This window comes from Cygnus olor, chromosome 1, assembly GCF_009769625.2.
Source record: "Cygnus olor isolate bCygOlo1 chromosome 1, bCygOlo1.pri.v2, whole genome shotgun sequence".
Classification (NCBI taxonomy): domain Eukaryota; kingdom Metazoa; phylum Chordata; class Aves; order Anseriformes; family Anatidae; genus Cygnus; species Cygnus olor.
In genome coordinates, this window is record NC_049169.1 from 12352752 (window position 1) to 12374037 (window position 21286).

Below are 21286 nucleotides of genomic sequence, written 5' to 3' on the forward strand. Positions count from 1 at the left end.
AAGCATGTGATTTTAACTTACTTTGTGTAATGAAATGGTATTTTTGTTCTTGAACAGATACTATTTCAAATCAAATGTGGCTATGAAAGTCAGATATTACAGTAAGAAAACTATTACTCTTGAACACCATCAGCTATAGAGTCTTACAAAATCTTGGCATGATGTTACTTGTGATGTATGTCATGTGTCTGAAATCTTAGCACAAAACATGAAATGAGTGAAGGATTAAATATACCAAACATGAAAGGATGTGCGACTGTGAGTCATCCTTCATACTGGTCTGCTAAGGGTGTGAGATTATGGGACGAAGAACTCCTCCAATATTTTTTTTTCTCCATCACCACCACCAATAGCTTCGAACATGCATGTTAAAGAAATACTGCTTATTTGTGTGAGAGAACTTGTCATTCATAGTCAGAAAGATTCTAGTCATCTTCAAAGCACAGATTGTCAGTTCAGTTTAGTTGGTGTGGAGTTTGTGATTGACTGTAGTAAAGACATTTTGTCATTAAATACTATTGTGGTTTTACCCTGGCAGGCAGCTAAGTACTAATACATCCTTGTTAATCACCATCCTTCATGCCATTAATACACCACCTGTGTATATTCCCTTAGTCTGTGGACCATCCCTGTGAAATGTCCATAAAATGCCCACTGCCATGATGTGGATTCTAGCTGTTGTGGTGTTGCTCAGGACAGGAGAGGCGGTGTGTTGCCTGGAGTTACTGGACACCAAAGCCATCTCAGATCAGGTCACAGCTGTACTTGCACTGCTTCCTGTGAGCCTCGTCTTTTATTGGTTGGAGTGGTTCCTGCTATAGGACTTCCTATAACATGCAACTCAGATCATGGGTTACAACAGTTCTAAGGTACATCCATCACAATCACCACCCCTGGTCTCCACCAAGCTACAGGGCTTAACATTGCAATAAACGGCCTGGGTTGTGGCAAGAGGTTCCTGCTATAGTACTTTCTATAACATGCAACTCAAATCATGAGTTAGAATAGTTTAAATGCACATTCATTGCAATCTCCACCTCTTGTTCTTTTGGACCAGGCCCTAGGGTTTAACACTGCTCCTGCCCTGCTCCAACCTGGACTTGTCCATTGGCCACAGTCCCTTACAGGGGTACTTGTTCTGACATGGCCTTATCCATCTATGGCCAGAGACACTTTGGCCATATGAGCTCCCACGTGGACTCATTCATTAGTCAGAGTCCCTCTGACTCAAGTTCACTCTGGAGTTCCAGCCTTGCCAATTCCGTGTTCCAGCATGGGAACAGCAACGATGCCCTGGCCATCAGCCAGCCCTGGTGGATGGCTGTAGCTGTTATCAAAATGTTCCAGGCACAGCAGCCACTAACAAGCACAGGACTCTATTTAGCTGCCAATTAGCAGCTAAAAAGCTATAACATCTATAAATGTGGTCTAGCACCCTCCAGACTCAAATCAAATCTGTCATGATCTTGAACCCTTCTGCCTCATGTTGGGTGCCAGAAAACTGTTGTGTTTTAACCCCAGTGGGCAGCTCAGCACCATACAGCTGCACATTCTCCCCGGGTGGTATGGGGGAGAAAATCTGAAAGGTCAAGGTGCGAGAATTCATGAGTTGAGATAAAGACAGTTTACTAGGTAAGGTAAAAGCCACATGTACAAGCAAAGCAAAACAAGGAATTCATTCTCTGCTTCCCATTGGCAGGCAGGTGTTCAGTCACTTCCACGAAGGCAGGGCTCATCAAACATAATGGTTTCTTGGGAAGACAAATGTCATCACTCTGAACATCCCTCCCTTCCTCCTTCTTTACCCCAGTTTTTATTGCTGAGTATGATGTCATACAGTATGGACTATCTCTTGGGTCCTGGCTGTGTCCCTGCCCAGCATCTTGTGCATGTCCAGCCTCCACGCTGGCAGGGCAGCAGAAGTAAAAAAGTCGTTGGTTCTATGCAAACACTGCTCTGCAATAACTAAAAATATCAGTGTGTTGTTATCACCACTATTTTCATCAAAAATCCAAACCACAACATCACACAAGCCTCTAATAAGAAAATTAACTCTATCCCAACCAAAACCATGACAAATGGCCATAAAAGATTTATCTTGTCTATCAGTCAAAAATGATAAAATGTCTTTGCAGTGTTTTGATTAAGATACTTAATATTGCACCTAGTAATATCTGATATCTGGTTCTCAGATCTACTCTTGTACTGAGAAATTATTTTTGGATGTTTTGATGTATTTGTAGGACTGAATATAAGAAGAAGGATACCATTATAGAAAAAGGTGCAAAGCAGTAGAAAGATTAAGATGTTTGTAGTATATTGCTTTAAGCAGTATTTCTGAATACGAATTGAAAGGTAATGGAAATCGCACTTTCAGGAGACCAAACTGGCAAATATAAGTTTTGTATAGTGTCCTTTAATACTGGAATGTCAATGATAATATATTGTCAATATATTACAATACTTCATATAAGAAAAAAGGTGCAATGGTATGTCAGCAGTATATCAAAAGTAATCACAACTCCAGGAAACTGTGTTTTGACATATGAGGTGTTTTTTTTGAAGTTGTTGTTTGCCTTTTTTTTTTTTTTTTTTTTTTTTGGGTGTGTGCTATAAATATCTGCATTAGCTCTGTGGGAAAGAGAAAAAGAAAAAAAACTGTTTCCAAGGTGCTTTAAAGTACAATGTATCCAAGTCAAATTAAATGTTAATGGTCTAGATATCTACTGGTATAACACATTTGCACAAACATGCATCAAAGTGTTTCCTAAATTATGAAGGACCTATCCTTTGGATTGTAGAAACTGAGATTACATCTGAAAGAAAAGGCATTCTGAACTGATTCACAAAAAGATGAAATTCTCTGAAAATGCACTAATAGGAGAACTTTATGCAAGTAACTGTAAAATCAGCAAGGATGTAAAATAAATTCTGTATTTAAAATAATTCACAAAATTACTGTGTGAGATAATTAAAGAAGACTAGAGGGAATTTAATTGCTTGGGGCATTAAAAATTAGAGTGGATGTGACACTAGGGGGCCTATTCAAAAACCTTTGAAACCTTTTGAAGTCATCAGAAGTCTGTCCACTGAATTTTGGCAGTTTTTGAGTCAGCCATAGATTGTTGTACTAGAGGAATTATTCTACATTGTTTTAATATGCACATATATCTCTTGAAAGTGTTTTCCATCTTCTGATCAAAATATTTCTAAAGATGGGAGAGCATGAGGACAGCTTGCATTTTATATGTCCCGGATTAAAATTAGTTGCAATATGAATAGAAAAGAAAGCAGATTTCCTACTTTTATGGTACAATATTTCCATATTTCTTTATATTTCTTTGTTTTAATAAAAGATATGAACCTTGCTCTTTGCTAAATTTCAAGATCTTTCACTAGCCAATGTACAAAAAAAAAAAAAGTACATTTTCCAAGCTGAAAATTACAGCTAAAGAAAATTTAGTAACTGAATTTGTAGTCAATAAAAATCTAATTTCTCATTACCATTACTAATTAATCATGTTGTGAAGAAGTGATGACTCTAATATGGAACCTAACAGGAAGGAGCCATCCATTTTCCCCTAAGTTTTCCATTAGGTATTTTGACACTTCGGAATAAAATTTTTAAAACACCTTAAAATGGATGAGTACATTCCATCAAACTTGCATATTCATAACTCAGTTTTTCTTTCAGCAAAGATCAGAAAAGTGTATGTAAAGTATAACTTCTGTTCTCGTAATTCTTGCAAAACTGTGCATAGAATGTTTTGGGATAGAAGACAGAAGATAGAAGGGACCTTAAAGATCACCCAGTTCCAACCCCTCTGCCCTGGGCAGGGACACCTCCCACTAGACCAGGTTGCCCAAAGATCCATCCAGCCTGGCCTTGAACACTTCCAGGGATGGACCATCCATGGCTTCTCTGGGCAACTTGCTCCAGTGCCTCACCACCCTCAGAGTAAAAAATTTCTTCCTAATCTAAATCTACCCTCTTTCAGTCTAAACCATTACACCCTGTCCTATCACTACACCCCCTGATAACCCCTGTTGGGGAATAACCCCAACTCCCTCAGCCTGTCTTCACAGGAGAGGTGCTCCAGACATCCAAATTATCCTTGTGGCCCTCCTCTGGACTCTTTCTAATAGGTCCTCTAATGTCTTCTTGTTCTGGGGACCCCAGTGCTGAATGCAGCACTCCAGGTGGGGTCTCACAAGAGCAGAGTAGAGGGGGAGAATCACCTCCCTCAACTTGCTGGCCACGCTGCTTTTGATGCATCCCAGGATACGGTTGGCTTTCTGGGCTGCAAGTGCACTATGCCAGCTCTTCATGAGCTCCTCATCCACCAGTACCCCAGGTCCTTCTCCTTAATCCATTCTCCTTCCAGCCTGTGTTTTTGCTTGGGATTGCCCCAGCCCAGATGCAGGACCATGCACTTGGCCTTGTTGAGCTTCAGGAGGTTTGCACAGGCCCACCTCTCAAGCCTGTCCAGGTCCTTCTGGATGGCATCCCTTCCCTCAACCAACAGCTTGGTATCATCAGCAGGCTTGCTGAGGGTGCACTCAATCCCACTGTCCATGTCACCAACAAAGATGTTAAACAGAGACAGTCCCAATATCGACCCCTGAGGAACACCACTTGTTAATGATCTCTACGTGGACACTGAGCTTTTGACCACAACTCTTCAAGTGTAACCATCCAGCCAATTCCTTACCCACCGAGTGGTCCATCCATGAAATCCATGTCTCTCCAATTTAGAGACAAGGATATAATGGGGAACAGTGTCAAATGCTTTACACAAGTACAGGCAGATGACATCAATTTCTCTTCCCCTATCCACCAATGCTTTAACCCCATCGTAGAAGCCCTCAGATCTGTCAGGCACGATCTGCCCTTAGTGAAGCCATGTTGGCTGTCACCAATCACTCCCTTATTTTCCATGTGCCTTAAGATAGTTTCCAGGAGGGTCTGCTGAGAATCAGGGTGCTTGAAGTCCCGCACGAGAACCAGGGCTTGTGAATGTGACACTGTTTCTATCTTTCTATAGAGGGTCTCATCTGCGTGGTCTTTCTGATCAGGTGGCCTGTCGTAGACCACGCTATAATGTCACCTGTCCCTGCCCTCCCTTTAATCCTAACCCATCAGCTCTCTGTTAGCTTCTCATCCATACCAAGGCAGAGTTCCATGCCCTCCTCCAGCTGTTCATTGACACAGAGTGCAATAGACCCCTCCTCACCTCTCCTACCTGTCCTTCCTAAAGAGCCTGTATCCTTCCATTCCAACACTCCAGTCATGGGAGCCATCCCAACACATCTCCATAATGCCAATGAGGTCATACCCCTGCAGGTGTACATACATCTAGTACAGCTGGAGACTAGTTTATCTATTTTTAAGATAATTAAAGAGTTGACAGTTTGGGATGCCTTATGTGTAACTTAAAGATCAGAGCTAAATTTATAGCTTAGTTTCAGTCATAATTATCATTTTTTTACACTTAAAGCACAATGTAAATAGTTTTTGCCCAGGTTAAAATTCCATTGATTTAACACTATCTGTATCTTCTTTAACTAAAGTAACTATTCATGTTTAAGAGAAACACAGTGAACGAATATATATCAGTCACTTAGAAAATCATGTAAACTCACCAGTACACATAAAGAGACACTTGGTATAGGAGGCTCAACTTTTAAAGACAGCTTTCAGGTTAAAATGGCATTCTGAAAATGTATCTGTGAGAAGAAAAAAATGTACTTTAAAGTTGTCCAAGATCTGTATTATACAATCACACTTCCCCACAACACACACACCCAAAGTTATAAGGAAAAGGATTTTTTGGCTACTGAAGCTTGAGTGCATATTTAAAAATGCCTGCAAATTTTCACTTTTAAAAAAAGTTTAAGTTGGTCCATTGAAATTTACAATTTCTATTCACTCCTAAAGTGGTGCATTTACATTTCTAATACTTGAATGTTTCTAATACTTGAATGATCCATTCAGTGTCTTTCACTGAAGCAAAAACAGATAAACAAAGAAGTGGAGCTGAAAAGACAAGACAATGATGTTTTGAAAATACCTGCATGCATCATTAATTGTAACAGCAGAGTGCCTTCTGTTTGCATTTTATTATATCTGTATTTCTCAATGGGAACTAAACAATAGCTTTTTTTCAAAGATTAATGATGTTTTGCCCGATAGTTTGATCTGTTTAATTAGCATGTTCCACAGACAAGGTATGAAGACAGAAAATACCCCACAAAACCACTATATTGAGCCTCTCTTTCAATTTCATTATTCTATAATGTATTCCTTGACATAAGAGGCTGTTACAAATTAACAGGAAGCAATGTAAAAAGATGTGATATCACTTCAGAACTATAAACTTGAAGATAGACAGAAAAAAAAAAAGGCAACCATTTTCTGGCTTTCTATCATGACTAAATACAGGAAAAAAAAAAAAAAAAAAAAAAAAAGTACTACTACGTGTGTCATTTGAAATCAACTGATTCAAATAATATTTTGGTGATTCCGTATTAAAATATCTACTTATGTTTGTAGTACAGAGAATGAAATTAAAATGCTGATGCTGTTCATATTTCTTGCAAAGACAGCTTAAAAATAAATCTTTCAGAATGTTAACAATGTGAAAAAGTGGTAGTGAACCTAGCATAACTCCGTAAGGGAGGCCAGGCACACAGTCCTGACAAAACTGGTTGAAAGTCATTCTGATCTTTTGGCTATAAACAATCCCTAGTGAATAGAATTTGACATCAAATTTTGTCAGTCTTGGTTTCTGTAAGAAAACCGTTACAGGCTAGACAAAAATGACATTCTTTATTCAGGAAAAGCGTAGGGCTGGATTCATTAGAAAAAGATACTATAGATATTGAATAATTTCTCTGTGGATTGGTTACATGGAGGATGGCGTTCATATAATATGTGAATCTTGCAGAAAACCTTTAGACCAGCAGTCTGTGGATTGGCAGCATCTAGGTAGAGTTTAGACAAATGCATAACTGAGCACTGACATCAAAGAGGGCGTGGGAAATATCATCTTCTCTTTGACCATAATAGAAAAGATGACATGATGAACAAGCTGGGTTTGATAAAAGATTCATATGTCAAAACAAACTAGTCACCAACAATTTTTTCTAGAGTGAAAATCATCACTGCAATATTTTTGAGTATTGGAAAAGCTACGTCACAGAATATTACTTTATGCTTTTCCTGAATACTGTTAAATTAGTTTGTTCTTTTGCTATGTGTTCGTGAGAAGGTTTGAATGAATCTTCAGATAATATTCTGTGCATGTTGATGATAATTTCTGACACAACATTTTCTTCCAGTATGTTGCAGTTCTCTAAAAGCTACTGTTCTACTGGAGAAAAAAAAAAAAACTTTCAAAGAAAACAAAAAAATTGAAAAATAATAACTTGGTAGCTGTTCTCGATATTAGAAAGGGGTTTTTACTTTTACCCAAGAGCTTCTTCAGCTCTATAGATATGGCTTATATAATAATTTCTAAATTTATAGAACATTTTCTTCTCAAAATACTGTGAAGAGATGTAAATCAGGATGCCATTGTGGAGATGAGAACCTGATAAAGTCAAGTATGTTTCCTGAGGTCACACAGAAAGCTAGTGGAAGACTTAGGAATTGATCAGGCATCTTTGCTCATCTTTACCCAACAAAATTGATTTTAAATTAATTAAATGTAGGATTTTCTCCAATCATATTGTCAAAAAAGTGTTATAATCCTGTGAATACAGGAAAAAAAAATCATGCAATTTATGATTCTCATCTTATGAGATCTAAGCCTTTAATGATGTCCCAAAAATCCTCATTTCTCATAAAAAAATCATGGAACTTCTGAATCTCATAAGATCAAGGTTAAAATAGTTTTCATGTGCCTCTAACAGCTATTTAAAAGAACAAAAATATTAGACAAGGCTTTTTTGCTGTTCATGGAATGGCAAATTTAAGTTTTCATTTTTCATAGGGAAGTTAACGTCAGCAGAAGTATTAATGACTGGACATTTGAAGACTGATAGCTATTTCAAAATTATAGTAAGATTTAACAATCTATTTTGCTGTTTGCTGTCCAGGCATAGAAAATTCCTAACCTGAAAAGCTAACTTCTAAGAAGACATATAATAAAAAAAAGAGAAGAGACTTAGAATATGACATACAAGCAAATAAATGTAGAGATGAATTGTATATCAAATTTCCTCCAGGGCCCACGTCATTGAACATGAAAACCTGCTAATGTAATCTGAATGGTTAGGCTATGTAACTCCCTGGGTTATTTCAAAATTTATTTTCTATAAGGAGATACTATTTATATATAAAACAAGTTGGATAGCAAAATGCTTATGAACAGAGGCAGAAGCTTATTGACAATGTGAAATATATTTAATTATGTTTCTATTCATCATTCTAAAATCTCACTAACTGCAAATATAAACATTTGTTTATTGTAACAAAAGTTTAAAATCAATTTTCGCAAACAAGGTAAGCTTAAATTCCAATTTAACTCTACAGAAAAGTCTATATGATGTAGGGTAGCAGAGAAATGGAAAAGAGTGGCATATGCAATACATTTTTCAGTCTTCTAACATTACCTGATGATGCTACAAGTGGTTTTATAATTTGTTTTTCATATGAGATTTATGCATAGGTTAATAATAATTTCAAATTATATTAAGCATTTATTTTTGTAATCTTCATTTATGATGGTCCACTGCCATTCACACTTGAATATATAATTGCTTCAATGAAGGAACTTCTGTATTAACTGGGAGATAACGGAGAATTTTGTGAGGCTGCAAAAATCATTATTAGTTCCAGATGACATTTAAATAAACAGTCTTAATAAATAAGGTGAGTGAAATTTAGACAATTAACTCCATCAGAGAAGACTATCCTGGAGCACATGTAATTGGTCAGATGTTGCTAAAATTCTTTCTCAGCAATGTAATGTTATGTGCACAAAGATATTCCTCTAACATTAAACATTATCTCCCTGAAAATTAGTTGCTGATAAATTAGGTGCTGATGGGGAGCCAACAGAGTGCAGTCAACTGTGAGTGTGAAGATAGCACTATTTGCATTCCTTATTATTCGTAAAGAATTACAGGACGCCCACACATCTGACATGATTAGAACGCATGAACAGTAGATTAAAAATCATAGTGTGTTAAACATACAAAATGAAGTGGAAATGAAAATACATTTTCTCCAATATAAGAAAGTAATGTTTGTTCAGAATTTTCTAAGTGCTCTTTGAATTTCTGTGCCAGCTGTCTTTTCAAGCAAAAGAAAGCTTTACCTTTCTCATAGAATTTCTCTGCCTTTAGATTTCAATTGATGTCATTGCCTAGGAATTATATCAGATAGCATTTTGCAAACCTTAAGTCTCACTGGAGCTGACAACTCAGAGGTGCTATTTTTCCCTGGCTTGTTTTTCCTTATCTGGGATTGTAACTTTAACTAGTCTTAATGTGAATTTCTAATATTGAAAGGTGATGTTAACATATTAATCTTAAAGAGTGGTAGAATGGATATGAATACGTAGATTTTTGTGGATCAAATGTAAATATACTTGCCTTTAAATAACTGCTTTAAATAACTGTTTTTAATATTTGCTCAATGTTACAAAAATATAACAGAAGGAAAGAAATATAAGGTGCCTAGAAAAATACATGTCTGGAAGTTAGTGCAAGACTCACAGGAGTTAAAACGAGGTTGTTCATAACATCAGTGAACTTTGGATCAGACCTGTATTCCCAAAATCATGAAAGAAGTATACTACTGCATTCATTTAATTTTCAAATTTCATGACAGTCCTGAGTTTCTCCTTTCTTTCTTTCTTTCTCTCCTTTCTATCTTGGCTTTTAAGCTGAAAGAAGCTCATTGACGTTTTCTGACAGAAATTTGATCGACATATATTTTGTTTTTTCCTGTAATAATAAACTAACACTGTAGCAAGCTCTGCAACTGTTTGCTTACACTCTAGTGGCCTCTCACACCGATACTTTCATTGATATACCCGAAGTCAGGAATAATTCCACCAAAATCACACTGATTGCATTCTTGCATTTGGTTGTCTGTGCATGAGTAGATGCAATCAATCATCTGTTCACTCTGCCTGTGATCCTGACCACTGGTCAGCCTTGGTCCAGGTGGCAAGGAGTTATGTTAGAGTGCAGAGCCTGAGGCTGTATACCTTTGTCACAACCACACAGTTTCTGGATCACAAGGTTATAGAAACAGTGATTTTGTTTGATTTGACAATTCATTTGTTTGATTTGACAATGTCTGTCATAGTCTTTCAGCAGAATTTTTCGAAAAGTCTCCAGGAAGGGGAAGAGCAGGAGAGTAGAGAGCTTTGCAAATTATATCACAATAGTTAGGTGTTAGCTTCTTAGAGAAGAGAACTTAGCTTCTGAGAGACTTAATGAACCTTTATTACATAGTTAACATGCTAGCAGAAGAAATCTGAAATTGGCAAATCAAAAATAAAGAATATTAAAATATATACTTGGATTATCTATATACCTCACTGGACCTAAAGATATTGGAATTGTGCCTTTGTATACCAAGTGAGTTTTTTTCAGTGAGTTTTTTTAATAACTCTGCTCAATGGACAGCAGCTTTCAAATAGACAATGATGTTAAAGAGACCAAAAAACAAGTAGAAAATAATATGGATAGTATTCAGTATCATCCTATCAGTTTAAATATCATATACTAAATTTTAATCTTGTAATTTAAGGAAAGAAATAGAATTGGAAGAGAAAAATAAGTAGAAATGGAAGAGACATTGAAAGGCATGTAGAGAGCCTAAAAAGTCTGAAACTGCCTTGTATACCAGGCAGCTAAGATGTAATACATTAGAAGTACTGGTAATGTAATCATGACCCCTTCTGTATCCTTTATCTTTACACCAAACAAAGATAATAGTCACTAAAATTGAAAATAAGTCACTAATATTGAATGACAGAGTGTTTATTTTTTTCCTTTCCTTTGCATAATATTTAATTCAGTCATTGACTAAATCAAAACTCAAGAGTTTGAAAGTATTTTAAGAATAAATAAGAGATACATGTGAATATGAAGAACACCCACAGCCATATCAGTTAAAGCATGTTCTTTTAGAAGGGATAAAACCCAACAGATTTCTGAGTTTAGGTCAAACCATTAACTAATGTTTTTTTGCCTATGGGTTGATTGTTTTACAATTGTCAAATGAATTGTTCCTTTCACCTTCATTTGAAGTGTGGGGTGGTGGCCTCTGTCAAAGATGTGATACTGGATTAGACGGGTAATTGGTCTGATTCCTTATGACAACTCAAATAAATCTGTGTAAAATCAAAGTAAAGGGGAAGAAAATCAAGCTCATACAATTGCATACACTGGAGATGAAAGTAGTTGCTTAGCATGCCGTTCTTTTGGGTGTTAGGGGTTAATCTTTGCAAGTACTTCTGCTACACCTAAGTAAACCTGAAGTGAGGATTTCTGGAGATTGTGCCCACAAGCAATTCATTGTAGAAATGGCTGTGTAAATGCAAGTACTGGAAAAGGAATAAAGCTATATGAGCACGGCCTTTTGCCTGTACTAATGCGCTCTTCTGTGCTGCAGGCCTCATTCACCCAGGCAAAATGCACCAGTAGGTATAGTGATGCTCATTCTGATATTCGAGACAGCTTATATTTGACCAGTTAGACATACCATATTCTGCTGTACGTACTTATTCTTCTGGAACAAACATCCAGCACTGAGTTTGTCAGCTGCTTAGACATTTTAGGTTTTTTTGGTCCATTAGATTGGCAAAGGAGATAAAAATAGACATAGCTACCTTTCAACATCGACATGATTACCAGATCTGTATAATGAAGTCATCAGTTCATTAGAGAAATAGCAGGAGCAATTCTTTTTATTCTGAAGGGTGCTTGAAAGAAAGAAGAGTCCTTTCCTTCCTTCTTGGCTTGCTTTTGTCTTTCAAGGAGAGTATGCACAAACAGCCCTGGGTTATATTTAACGAATGCAACAATAAACTTTTCTTCTGTGAATCTCTACTGCTTAACAAGTACATCAGGACACAGAGTACATTCTGTTTTTCATCCATGTTCTGTTGCTTTTTTGTGTCTGTTTTTGCGCTGTTTTGGACAGCTGTGATCACTGGAAGGACAAAATGCTAATCACAAGATGAAGGGAAGCTTAGAGACAGAAAAAGAGACAATGCTTCTGAAATGAAAAGACCATATAGATAAAAAAAGGAAAATGTCAACATTCATTATTCTCAGAACAATGTGTCTCATATCTTTCTGTAATGACCAATATTGTGTGGATCCAGCAACACAGAATTCAGCACTCCTCTAGTGTTAGCTTTTGATAGGAGTAGATTACATACTTTAGCCCATTTCAAAAAGTCCCAGCAGAAATATGAGGCCAAACGGTCTTGACTACCCTCGATCTACAGCAGTAGCATTTAGAGCAGCAGGTAGCTCCTAATCTCCAAAGCCAGACAGGAGATCTTGAGCAAGTCATAAATTTCTGGTGTACTTTTCTTTAGATAGCTGTACACTGGCCCTTGCCAACAATATACTTCTGGGGGCCATGGGGACATATGGGGCATCTTTGCCCTATCTGCCATCTAAGCCATACAAGTCTTCCAGGATGTCAGACAGGGTTCACTGAATCAGGTATTCATCGCTCAGGTGACCAGTAACAGTCCTGGCTGACAAGTGAAAGCAAGAAACACATTAGATGAATTATGTTTTATTGAACAAATAGCTAGCTCTGATACTCAAGAGTAAATTTACCCTGGAGTAAATTTCATGCACTAGGCCTTCCATCATTTTTATATAATGTTTGCTATTTGTTTGTTATCCTAGCACTTTATTTAGCTGTTTGTTATGTTATCTTTAGATAGACAGCATACCTACAGAGTAGAAAATGGTAAAGAATCCTCCAAACAAGAAGACTGTGGTGTTCTGCTTCACCTGGCATAAGATGTAGCTTCCCTGGAATTATTTTCCCATATCCAAAATACCACCTATTCCCAGGAGAAATATATGTACTGATAGATATGGAATACACCAGTAGCTCCCTACACACAGGTATTTTGGAGAGGAAAGGGCCATGCTTTAGCCGGGAATCAAGATGATTTTTAGACGTATCATGGGATTGCTTAATGCATTCATGGGCCAATGCCTTTATTTGTAGTATTATCTGACACCAGAGGCCTAGTGATAGAAAAAAATCCTCCGGCTGACTCACCCATGTTCTTCCATGTGGTGCCTGGATTTTTCTGAGAATCTGTAACCAGGAATTGCAATGGTCCAGGAAGCTGCCAAGCTTGTACAGGTGAAAGTGGCATATTTAAATGTCAAACACTGAGTGAACAACTGATTTCCATAATATAGTCCTGTCTCTTGCATTCAGACATCATTCTTGAATCATCTGAAGCAAAAACAGCCTAAAATGTTTTGTTTGTTTGTTTGTTTGTTGTCTTGTTTCACAGGATTACAAGAGTTTTAACAAAGTTCTAATTTTAGAGCAAGAGAGAAAATTTGAATGGTAAAGATCATAGTTGAGGTTAATGGACTAAGGGTTGTTTTTTTATAGGTGGGCAAAGAAGAAATTGGGGAAAAATTAGGCTGGAAGTGGTAAAGAAGTAATGGGCAATGATAGATTGTGGGCTTACTCTTTACTGAGAAAAAACAAACAAACAAACAACGCACCACATACACAAAAAACAAACAAACAAAAAAAAAAAACGGTGCAGATAGGTGATTCTCAATGAGACAAAATGCATCCAGTGAGACTAAAAAAAATGGTGATGACAAGGTTGAGCAAGTGGTAAATTTATGAGCTTATCCATGACTGAAACTCAAGTCTGGGGGGTGGTGCTAACGAATCAAAGGGAATGCCATGGAAGCTGCACCAGCTACCTGATATGAAAACAAGAGGTTTTGAGTAGAGAAAGAGATCAGTCAGCATTAATTTTCCTTTATTTTCCTCAGCCTATGGAAACTTCGAAATTTTATATTTATCTTATCTGTATTAGAATTCTTTTAGGGCCCTGAACTTTGGCCATGTTCATAATGTAGTCAAGTGGAAGAATTTTTTGATTCATAACTCTTTTCCTTTCTTTGGGTATTCACATACCTTAATTTAGATTTATATATCTATATATGTATTTAAGAAGACTGAAGCCAGTAAGATAATTTGGTAAACTGCCTGCAAGTTTCTTTGCTTATATTAAACGTGGTTAAACTAAAAGCTAAAGCCATAATTAGCACACAACTGAGGTTGAGGCACCATCGTGGAACCCTAAGCTCAGGAGTTAATCTCTTCAAGGGTTTAGAGAAATTATATGAATAGTTCTTACCCTAGAAGACCATACCTTTCATATGTGGATGGATGGGATTTATTCATTGTAGGCAGCCTTCTTCCCGAATCATGAACATAGAGGCAAGTTTGATTTGTCTTCTGATCTCACGGAAAATGTCCCTGTGTGAAACATGGAGGAAGCTATGTTAACAAAGTTTGTCCTACCTTCATGTGTCATCTGGTCACAGAAAAAGAAAAACTGACTTGAAATGGTCTCTCTCGTGGGACTCTGTTTCACAGACCGTATTTGGAGGTGGCAGTAGAGGTGAATTGGCATCTTTTACAGAGTTTCCATAGTTCTTACTACTTTCCCCTAGTATTTTTTCATCTTTTATCTTTTTCTACATCCCTTGATTATAGAAGGAGGATATAATTTGAACAATTTTATTTCCAGTGGGCAATTATTATACCAGTATAATTGGTCCTGTGCTTTTTTCCAAGGCAGAGACAGAAAGGAGCACTTTACTTAATATTTCTTCATGAGCTCCACAGTTAGTATCCTAAAAATAGGCCTGAGGGGAAGAGCTTGGTCTTGCCAAAACCCCCTATTCTGAGACTGCTTCTGTCCCTACTCTCCAATGTTGCGCTGTGACTGACCTACACAAAGTCTCGTCACAAATTCATGCAAGCTTTAACTACTTTTAATTTTATAAGTAGGAAAAAGGAAGAGATTTAATGAAGCAAGTCACTAAAGGCAAAATTTTAAAATGCACAGCGGTTTATCCTGCAATGAATGCCAGTGCCTGACAAATAAAATTACAGCTGCAATAAAAGAGAAGTGTCCCAGTCTACGAAGCTAATGATATCTCTGATAATTAAGATACAAAACTAGTGTAAGTGCTGTCGTTTCTAATGTATAGAAGAGCTGGTGGAGCACTTTTGTCTATTCTATTTTCTTTCTGAGTGAACAGATAATAGGTTCATGGTTTAAGTTGAAAATAAACTGTATTACAACATTAAGTCCTTAATTATTTGACCATGTGAAGTACAATTAAATATCTCTAAAAAGTGGTTGTTAGTTTAGTTAGCATTCCCGAGTTTTAAATGAAAAACTGAATGATATTTTAAATGTAATTTACTTAAAGACTCAAAACAAATCTTGCCGTGAGCACTTACCAAAGTTAATCTCCACTTGTGCTTTTTATAAATCGGGAAAAACAGCTGGTTACAATCTCTCTTTTAAACCTGGATTTCTTCTAGAGGTAGTGAATAGATATCTTGTTGAATAGGTATTATCTTGAACTACAGTAATTTTTATTCAAAAGCATGCTTGCTGTCATATGATTAAAAAAAAAAAAAAAGTGTAAAAACCTTCCTAAAGCTTTGAGATCACAGAAGATATGTCAGTAATCTTATATTTAGATTCTATTTTCTGCAGATAGTTGTGCAGACTTTTCATTTGGAACTTTGAATGATCAACAGTCACTTTTGGTGAATTAACTCTCACATTTAAACAGTGAGGCCATCATTTTTCATCCAGTTTTTATTTATTCTGCATTGTCCATCTGGAGTCATAAAAGAAAGTAATAAAATGTTCTGAAATGTGTTCATGGGTATGTTTTGTGAATTTGTATATTTTTGGCATAATAACCCATTTAGTTGTTACCTGATTATGGAAGAGGTATTCATCAGCATCTATCTGTAATCTGATTTTTTGCTGATTCCATTTTCTAGAGGGTTATATTTCAAACTGTGTATGCAGCAAAGCTGTCTGGCAGCAAAGTCTGTGGAGCCAAGTAGGGATGTACTACCAGATAACTTGAACCTTTTACTTTCTGCAATTTTTAGAACTCTTCTTGTCCTACTCTGCTATCATTTACACCCCACAAGCCAGTATGAAAGTTATTAGTCATTTCATGAGTTAGTAAAAATAAAACTTGTCTGATGATTGCTTTCTTTAAATACTTATGAATGTTCTAATATGAAATGGTATAGAGAAATACATGTGCTTACAAGAACTTCAGCGTTTGAGGGGTTTACTGAAGGTATATAAATAAATAATTTATTTTTGAAGAGCATTGAACTGAATAACTACTGAAAGCTGAGGACTTTTTTTTATGTATAATGCGGACCAGTTTCCTATTTGATGGTTGAGTTTGTTTGAATTCAGAAGCAAGAGGATATGATAAGATTTTTTTTCATTTAGACTGAATTACCCTATCTGTAATATAACTCCACTAAAGATAACAGAAATATGCCAAGAATGAATTTGACCCTACTACGTCCAAAATTTAGCATTTAAATAGCTTCTGAGTTTGCATACAGAGACCTTAGTCAATTTAGTCCCATGGCAAATCTATATAGGATGAAAGAAAAAATATAAAGAATTTGAACCTGAAATTAGAATGCACAGGCAAAATAATTTAATGCAATGTTTATTAAAATCTCTCTTTCAGGCTGAAGAAATTGGTTAAAATTTTACCCCTCCCTCCTTGATAAATAAGATCCAAATAAGTTTGTCCTATCACTGAATCTTGAGTGGACAAGCATGAATAATGGAAAGCTTTCCCGAATTTGTCAAAGAAAACCCACAGCAGAAAGAGCAGAACATATTCTCAGTGTAAATGGCTCTAACAGTCACAAACAGGCACTCTAATGTGGTACCCACAGTTGTAGTCAACATCTACTGCAATCTGTTCCTCACAACCACCTCTCTATTTTCGATTATTTTACGGCTTGAGACACCATCAGGCAAGTTGCTTTCCTTCTCTGCAGGAGCTGCCGCAGTCTGTTTTGCCAGTGCTGTGAAGTGTAGTGTGGCTCAGAATCACTGTGAAATTGAGAGAGTGCTTTGCAAAGGGAAGAAAAATAAAAGCAGATAGTCAGGAGGGCAGAAGGGAAAATGGAAAAAAATCACATGCACGTCAGATAGTATTTTGGTTGTTCGCTGGTAAAAATCTAAAAACCTTGTGGCTGTGCTTGTCTAGATGTCCTAAGAATCAGAGCTCACTAGGAAAGGGCAGAGCTTCTAGACCACAACTGACTCACTGGCCTTTGCCAAAAGATTAGTGGATTGCTCCAGGAATCTTAAGTCCTTTTTATGAAGCCTCAAAACAAAAACAAACAAAAAAAAAAAAAAAAAAAGAGAGAGAGAGAGAGAGAAAATGGGAGATAAAGGGAGAGGGACTGGAATTTATTTTATTCATTCTTTAGCCTCATTTCTGATATCATTCTTTCAGTGCACGGATTTCTAATGTTTATTCTGGTTTGTTAGTGAAGAGCCTAACAGTCCTTGGATTTCATGGTCTGTTCTTAATGCTGACACTTGCCCAGAGGTTTGTTGCCTTCTCATGCCCTTTCTATCAAAATTCCATCTTGCCTATTAGTGTAACACTTTATGAGTTTGCTACAACTGAGATTGCAATTGAGATAGATCTATAGGCCCCAGTTATGACAATAAGATACAGACACAGTGGATACTGAGAAGCTTTCCCATACAGCTCAGTAGCCATCCATCACTTTCATATCAGTTACTCTCACACAATTCTACTTTGGGGATTTTTGTTGCCAGATATTACCTGTTATGTCTATTTGTAAAGGACACAGAATGATACCCCATGGATCACCGGTGATTGGTTTTAGTGCTCAGGCTAAGAAATGCTGAGAAAAGCTTTGTTCATTTAAGACCTGTGGGTGTAAGATTTGCCATTGTCTTAAATGAGCAGAGGAGCAGGCTGTGGGGTTATGATGCTGTGTACCTCAGAGATGGCTTTAATACCTGAAAATGTCCTATGCAGGGAAGCTGAGTGAGGACACTTTTCATGTACTCAGTTACCCATATGTTGCAATGAAGCCCTCTTTAAAGATACTCCCACAAGAGTGGTTCTTGGAAAGGATTTGGACACCCTTGTATCAGACACTTCTAAGGTCATTTGAACTTGACATCTGCTTTCTTTGGTTTATATGGTCAAGAACAGTATTTCTGCAGATGTAAGAGGACAGATAAGAAAGATGTCATTTAAACTGCCTTTACACTTGGAAGAGTCTTTGCTGACTTAGTGTGTGAAAAAAAAATATGTATTTTTCCCCAATGGGATATATATATACCCATGTGTTTACTTTTATTTGCCTTCTGGTGAATTTCGTCTTTTACTATTGGATAGGTTGACATAACTGCTACAGAAAGAGGTAAATAATGTCATTATTTGTAGGAGTCCCAGAAGAGACCACTTCTGCAGGTGGTCACATTTTTGCTTTTACATTTCCACGTGCATGCCCTGAAATATTCCTGGAGCTATATTCTTTTCTGTTATAAACTTTACCTGTAAAGTGCAAAGAGAGGTGAAAAGACCTGTTTAAGATGTGTTTACTGTATGTTCATTGTTTTTAATTGTGGTCGTCAGCATTAGGTTGAATGGCTCAAAGACTGCAGGCTTAGCAGAGCTTTTTCTTTGTAGCATTGTTTTTGTGGGAGGCAAGGATCACAGAACCCCACTTCCTGTGCATGCCTATGTCTTTGTGTTCCCTCTAAAAACTTTTGAACTTATTGGTATATTTGAAGTCAATATGACAGAAGTAGAGGACACTAATTAATTAAATAATTAGATTTCCACAGATTTATAAATGTTTCAGTTGGACATCAAGGTCAATCAGTCACAAGACACTTTTGTAGGAAGTCGTGTTTTATTAGTTCCAGTGATGTCAGAACTTACGGCTGACTTTCATAAATCATTCAATTACTTTGGTGTTAGAGAATACGTAAGCAGACAAAATAGACTTAGGTGTTTATGTAATACATGACTTGAACAGTCCAGATTTTCAAAAATCTTTAAAATAAATTCCAATGGTAGTTTAGCACCCAGTAAAATGTTCATATCTAACAGGTTTTTATGACTGAAACCTTGGGTGGTAAGTGGCTAAACATTTTTAGAAGTTCGTGTGTCTTTTTTGTATCTTTACAAGCACGTGTATGATTTTGAGCTGCCATAAGAACACTATTGTGCTTCTGTAAATGTGAGCATCTAATATGCCTTTTCAGTCTTAGTGACCTGCTCATTTTAAGAATACATGGAAGGTTGAGTACCAAATTCCTCTCTGATTCCCTGAATATACATTTGGACCCATAAAAATAAATTATTAAATAAATAATGCTTCAGGTTTATCCATCAAGTATCTGGAAATATTTTTCTTTCCTAAAGTGCATTAAAAGTGCTTCACAAATACGGTGCAATGATCAACTAAACCTATCAATCCGAGATAGTTGTCTGGCTTTCCTAATGTTCAGCAGAAAGAGATGGGTGCTTCCAGAGGGTAATTCATCTATCCTAAGATAAGTTTTAAAGGTAAGTGGAATACATTGCCCTATGGAGGTTCCTGTCTCTTTTCGTAAGGCAATCTGGATGATTAGCTTAGACTTGACATCTAGCATTTCTGTGGCTAAAATTAGATGAAGTGAATCGCTCATCTACTCCGCAAATTGACATATCAATTTCTCTTGGACTCCATGTGAAGTAAATTGTTTCTCCATGTAAAACAGGAAAGATCTAGCCTTTAATATTCTTTTAAATTGTCTGTTGCGGTTTTGTGTTTTTTCTTCCTTTTTTTTTTTTCTTTTCCAAAGTGAATTTCATCAATACAGTTTTGTCCTCCTATTTTAAACCTAAAAAAAATGAAGGTCACTATTCAAGATGAGTATTTAAGTATAGGTTCTGAATTCTTATCCTTTCAGTGCCTAAAGCAACTTCATATCTTCCTTAATCTGATTTGAAGCCCAAAGATTGATCTTGATCTTGCAAGCATTTTCCCTGCAGATTTCCCACTGCTTACACTAGAACTTTCATTAATTGAGAACTATTTGCCTTGACCAGTCTAATGTCATATTCATCGCAACTCAGAGTCTCTGAAGTATTTATCTTTATTGTTGATAGATAAGTGGTAGCAATTCTGTGTGAAAGTTGAGCTCAAAAGTCTTTGCAATGTGCTAGCTCAGGAATGTTAAAGGTTGAAAATTTTCTATGATGTCCTCTACAAATTTATTCTGAAATTCTGCTTGGCAGAATTTAGTCCTATATCTAATTAATCAGTTATATTTTTCCTGAGGAGTTTGCATTGTTCGCCTCTAACCAGTAATCACAAAGTAATGTGTCCTCTACTGTGTGGTTCATTGTCTCCATTCATCAGGTGCAGTCAGGCTTAAGAATTTGGAAGAAATTTGTTTAAAATAAAAGATATTAACTTTCCTTTTAAGACCTATCACTATAAAAGATCCCAGTACCAATAAGTCTGCAAGCCCCATATATGCTGCTTCTAAATAAAGCTCCTCTTCCAGACTTTTTTTCTCACCTTACACACAAAGGCGCACAAAGGACTAACTCTTGGCAGTTTCTGCTACATCATCTCTAAAATCAGAGAATAACCTGTTGTCTTCATTGTAGGCTTTTGATGTCCTATTACACCAATGACAATTCAGGCAAGGAGAGCTTCCAAGCTTGGCAAAGGCTACATACTTCCCTCTTTCTGCTTCATTCTCCAGAATTCTGTTAGAAGCATGAGGAAGGAGGGATGCAGCTCATCTACAAGTGTGACAAGTATTCACTGCTGCCACCATGCCACATGGCAGGAGACCTGCAGCACCACACTGGCTGGTTTCTAAAGGTCAGAGCTACCCTCTTAGATGTACCCTTTTCTTCCCTGTACCATTTATCTTCTGCTCAGTGTCAGGGAATTTCCAAGAGCTAACACAAACAGTTTCCTCCCAAGGCTGATATTTCTGGAAGGCAGGACAGGAAGGGCCAGCTTCAGATTCTGAAAGACAAGGTTTCTGCTAAACAGGAGATAGGGTTTCTTTGGTCTCAGAGGTATTGGTCTCAGCAGTATTTTGCAAACAATCAAAAGTAGAAATAGTTTCCATATGTGACTGGAAATCTAGCTTTCTGAAGAAATTTAAAGATAAAC

At 36.8% G+C, this 21286-nt stretch overlaps 1 protein-coding gene across 10 annotated transcripts in view; it reads left to right on the plus strand.

Annotated features, from left to right (window-relative positions):
• The window catches only part of MAGI2 (membrane associated guanylate kinase, WW and PDZ domain containing 2), a 774790-nt gene that overhangs the window by 300456 nt on the left and 453048 nt on the right, over window positions 1–21286 (plus strand). The window contains exon 3 of one of the 10 annotated variants that reach the window (XM_040548773.1): window positions 20865–20986. The exons of the other annotated variants lie outside the window; for them this stretch is intronic. Within the exon in view, the coding sequence (XP_040404707.1) occupies window positions 20938–20986 (49 nt within the window). The 5' untranslated portion in view covers window positions 20865–20937. The remainder of the gene's footprint in view (window positions 1–20864; window positions 20987–21286) is intronic. 10 annotated transcript variants of the gene reach the window in all.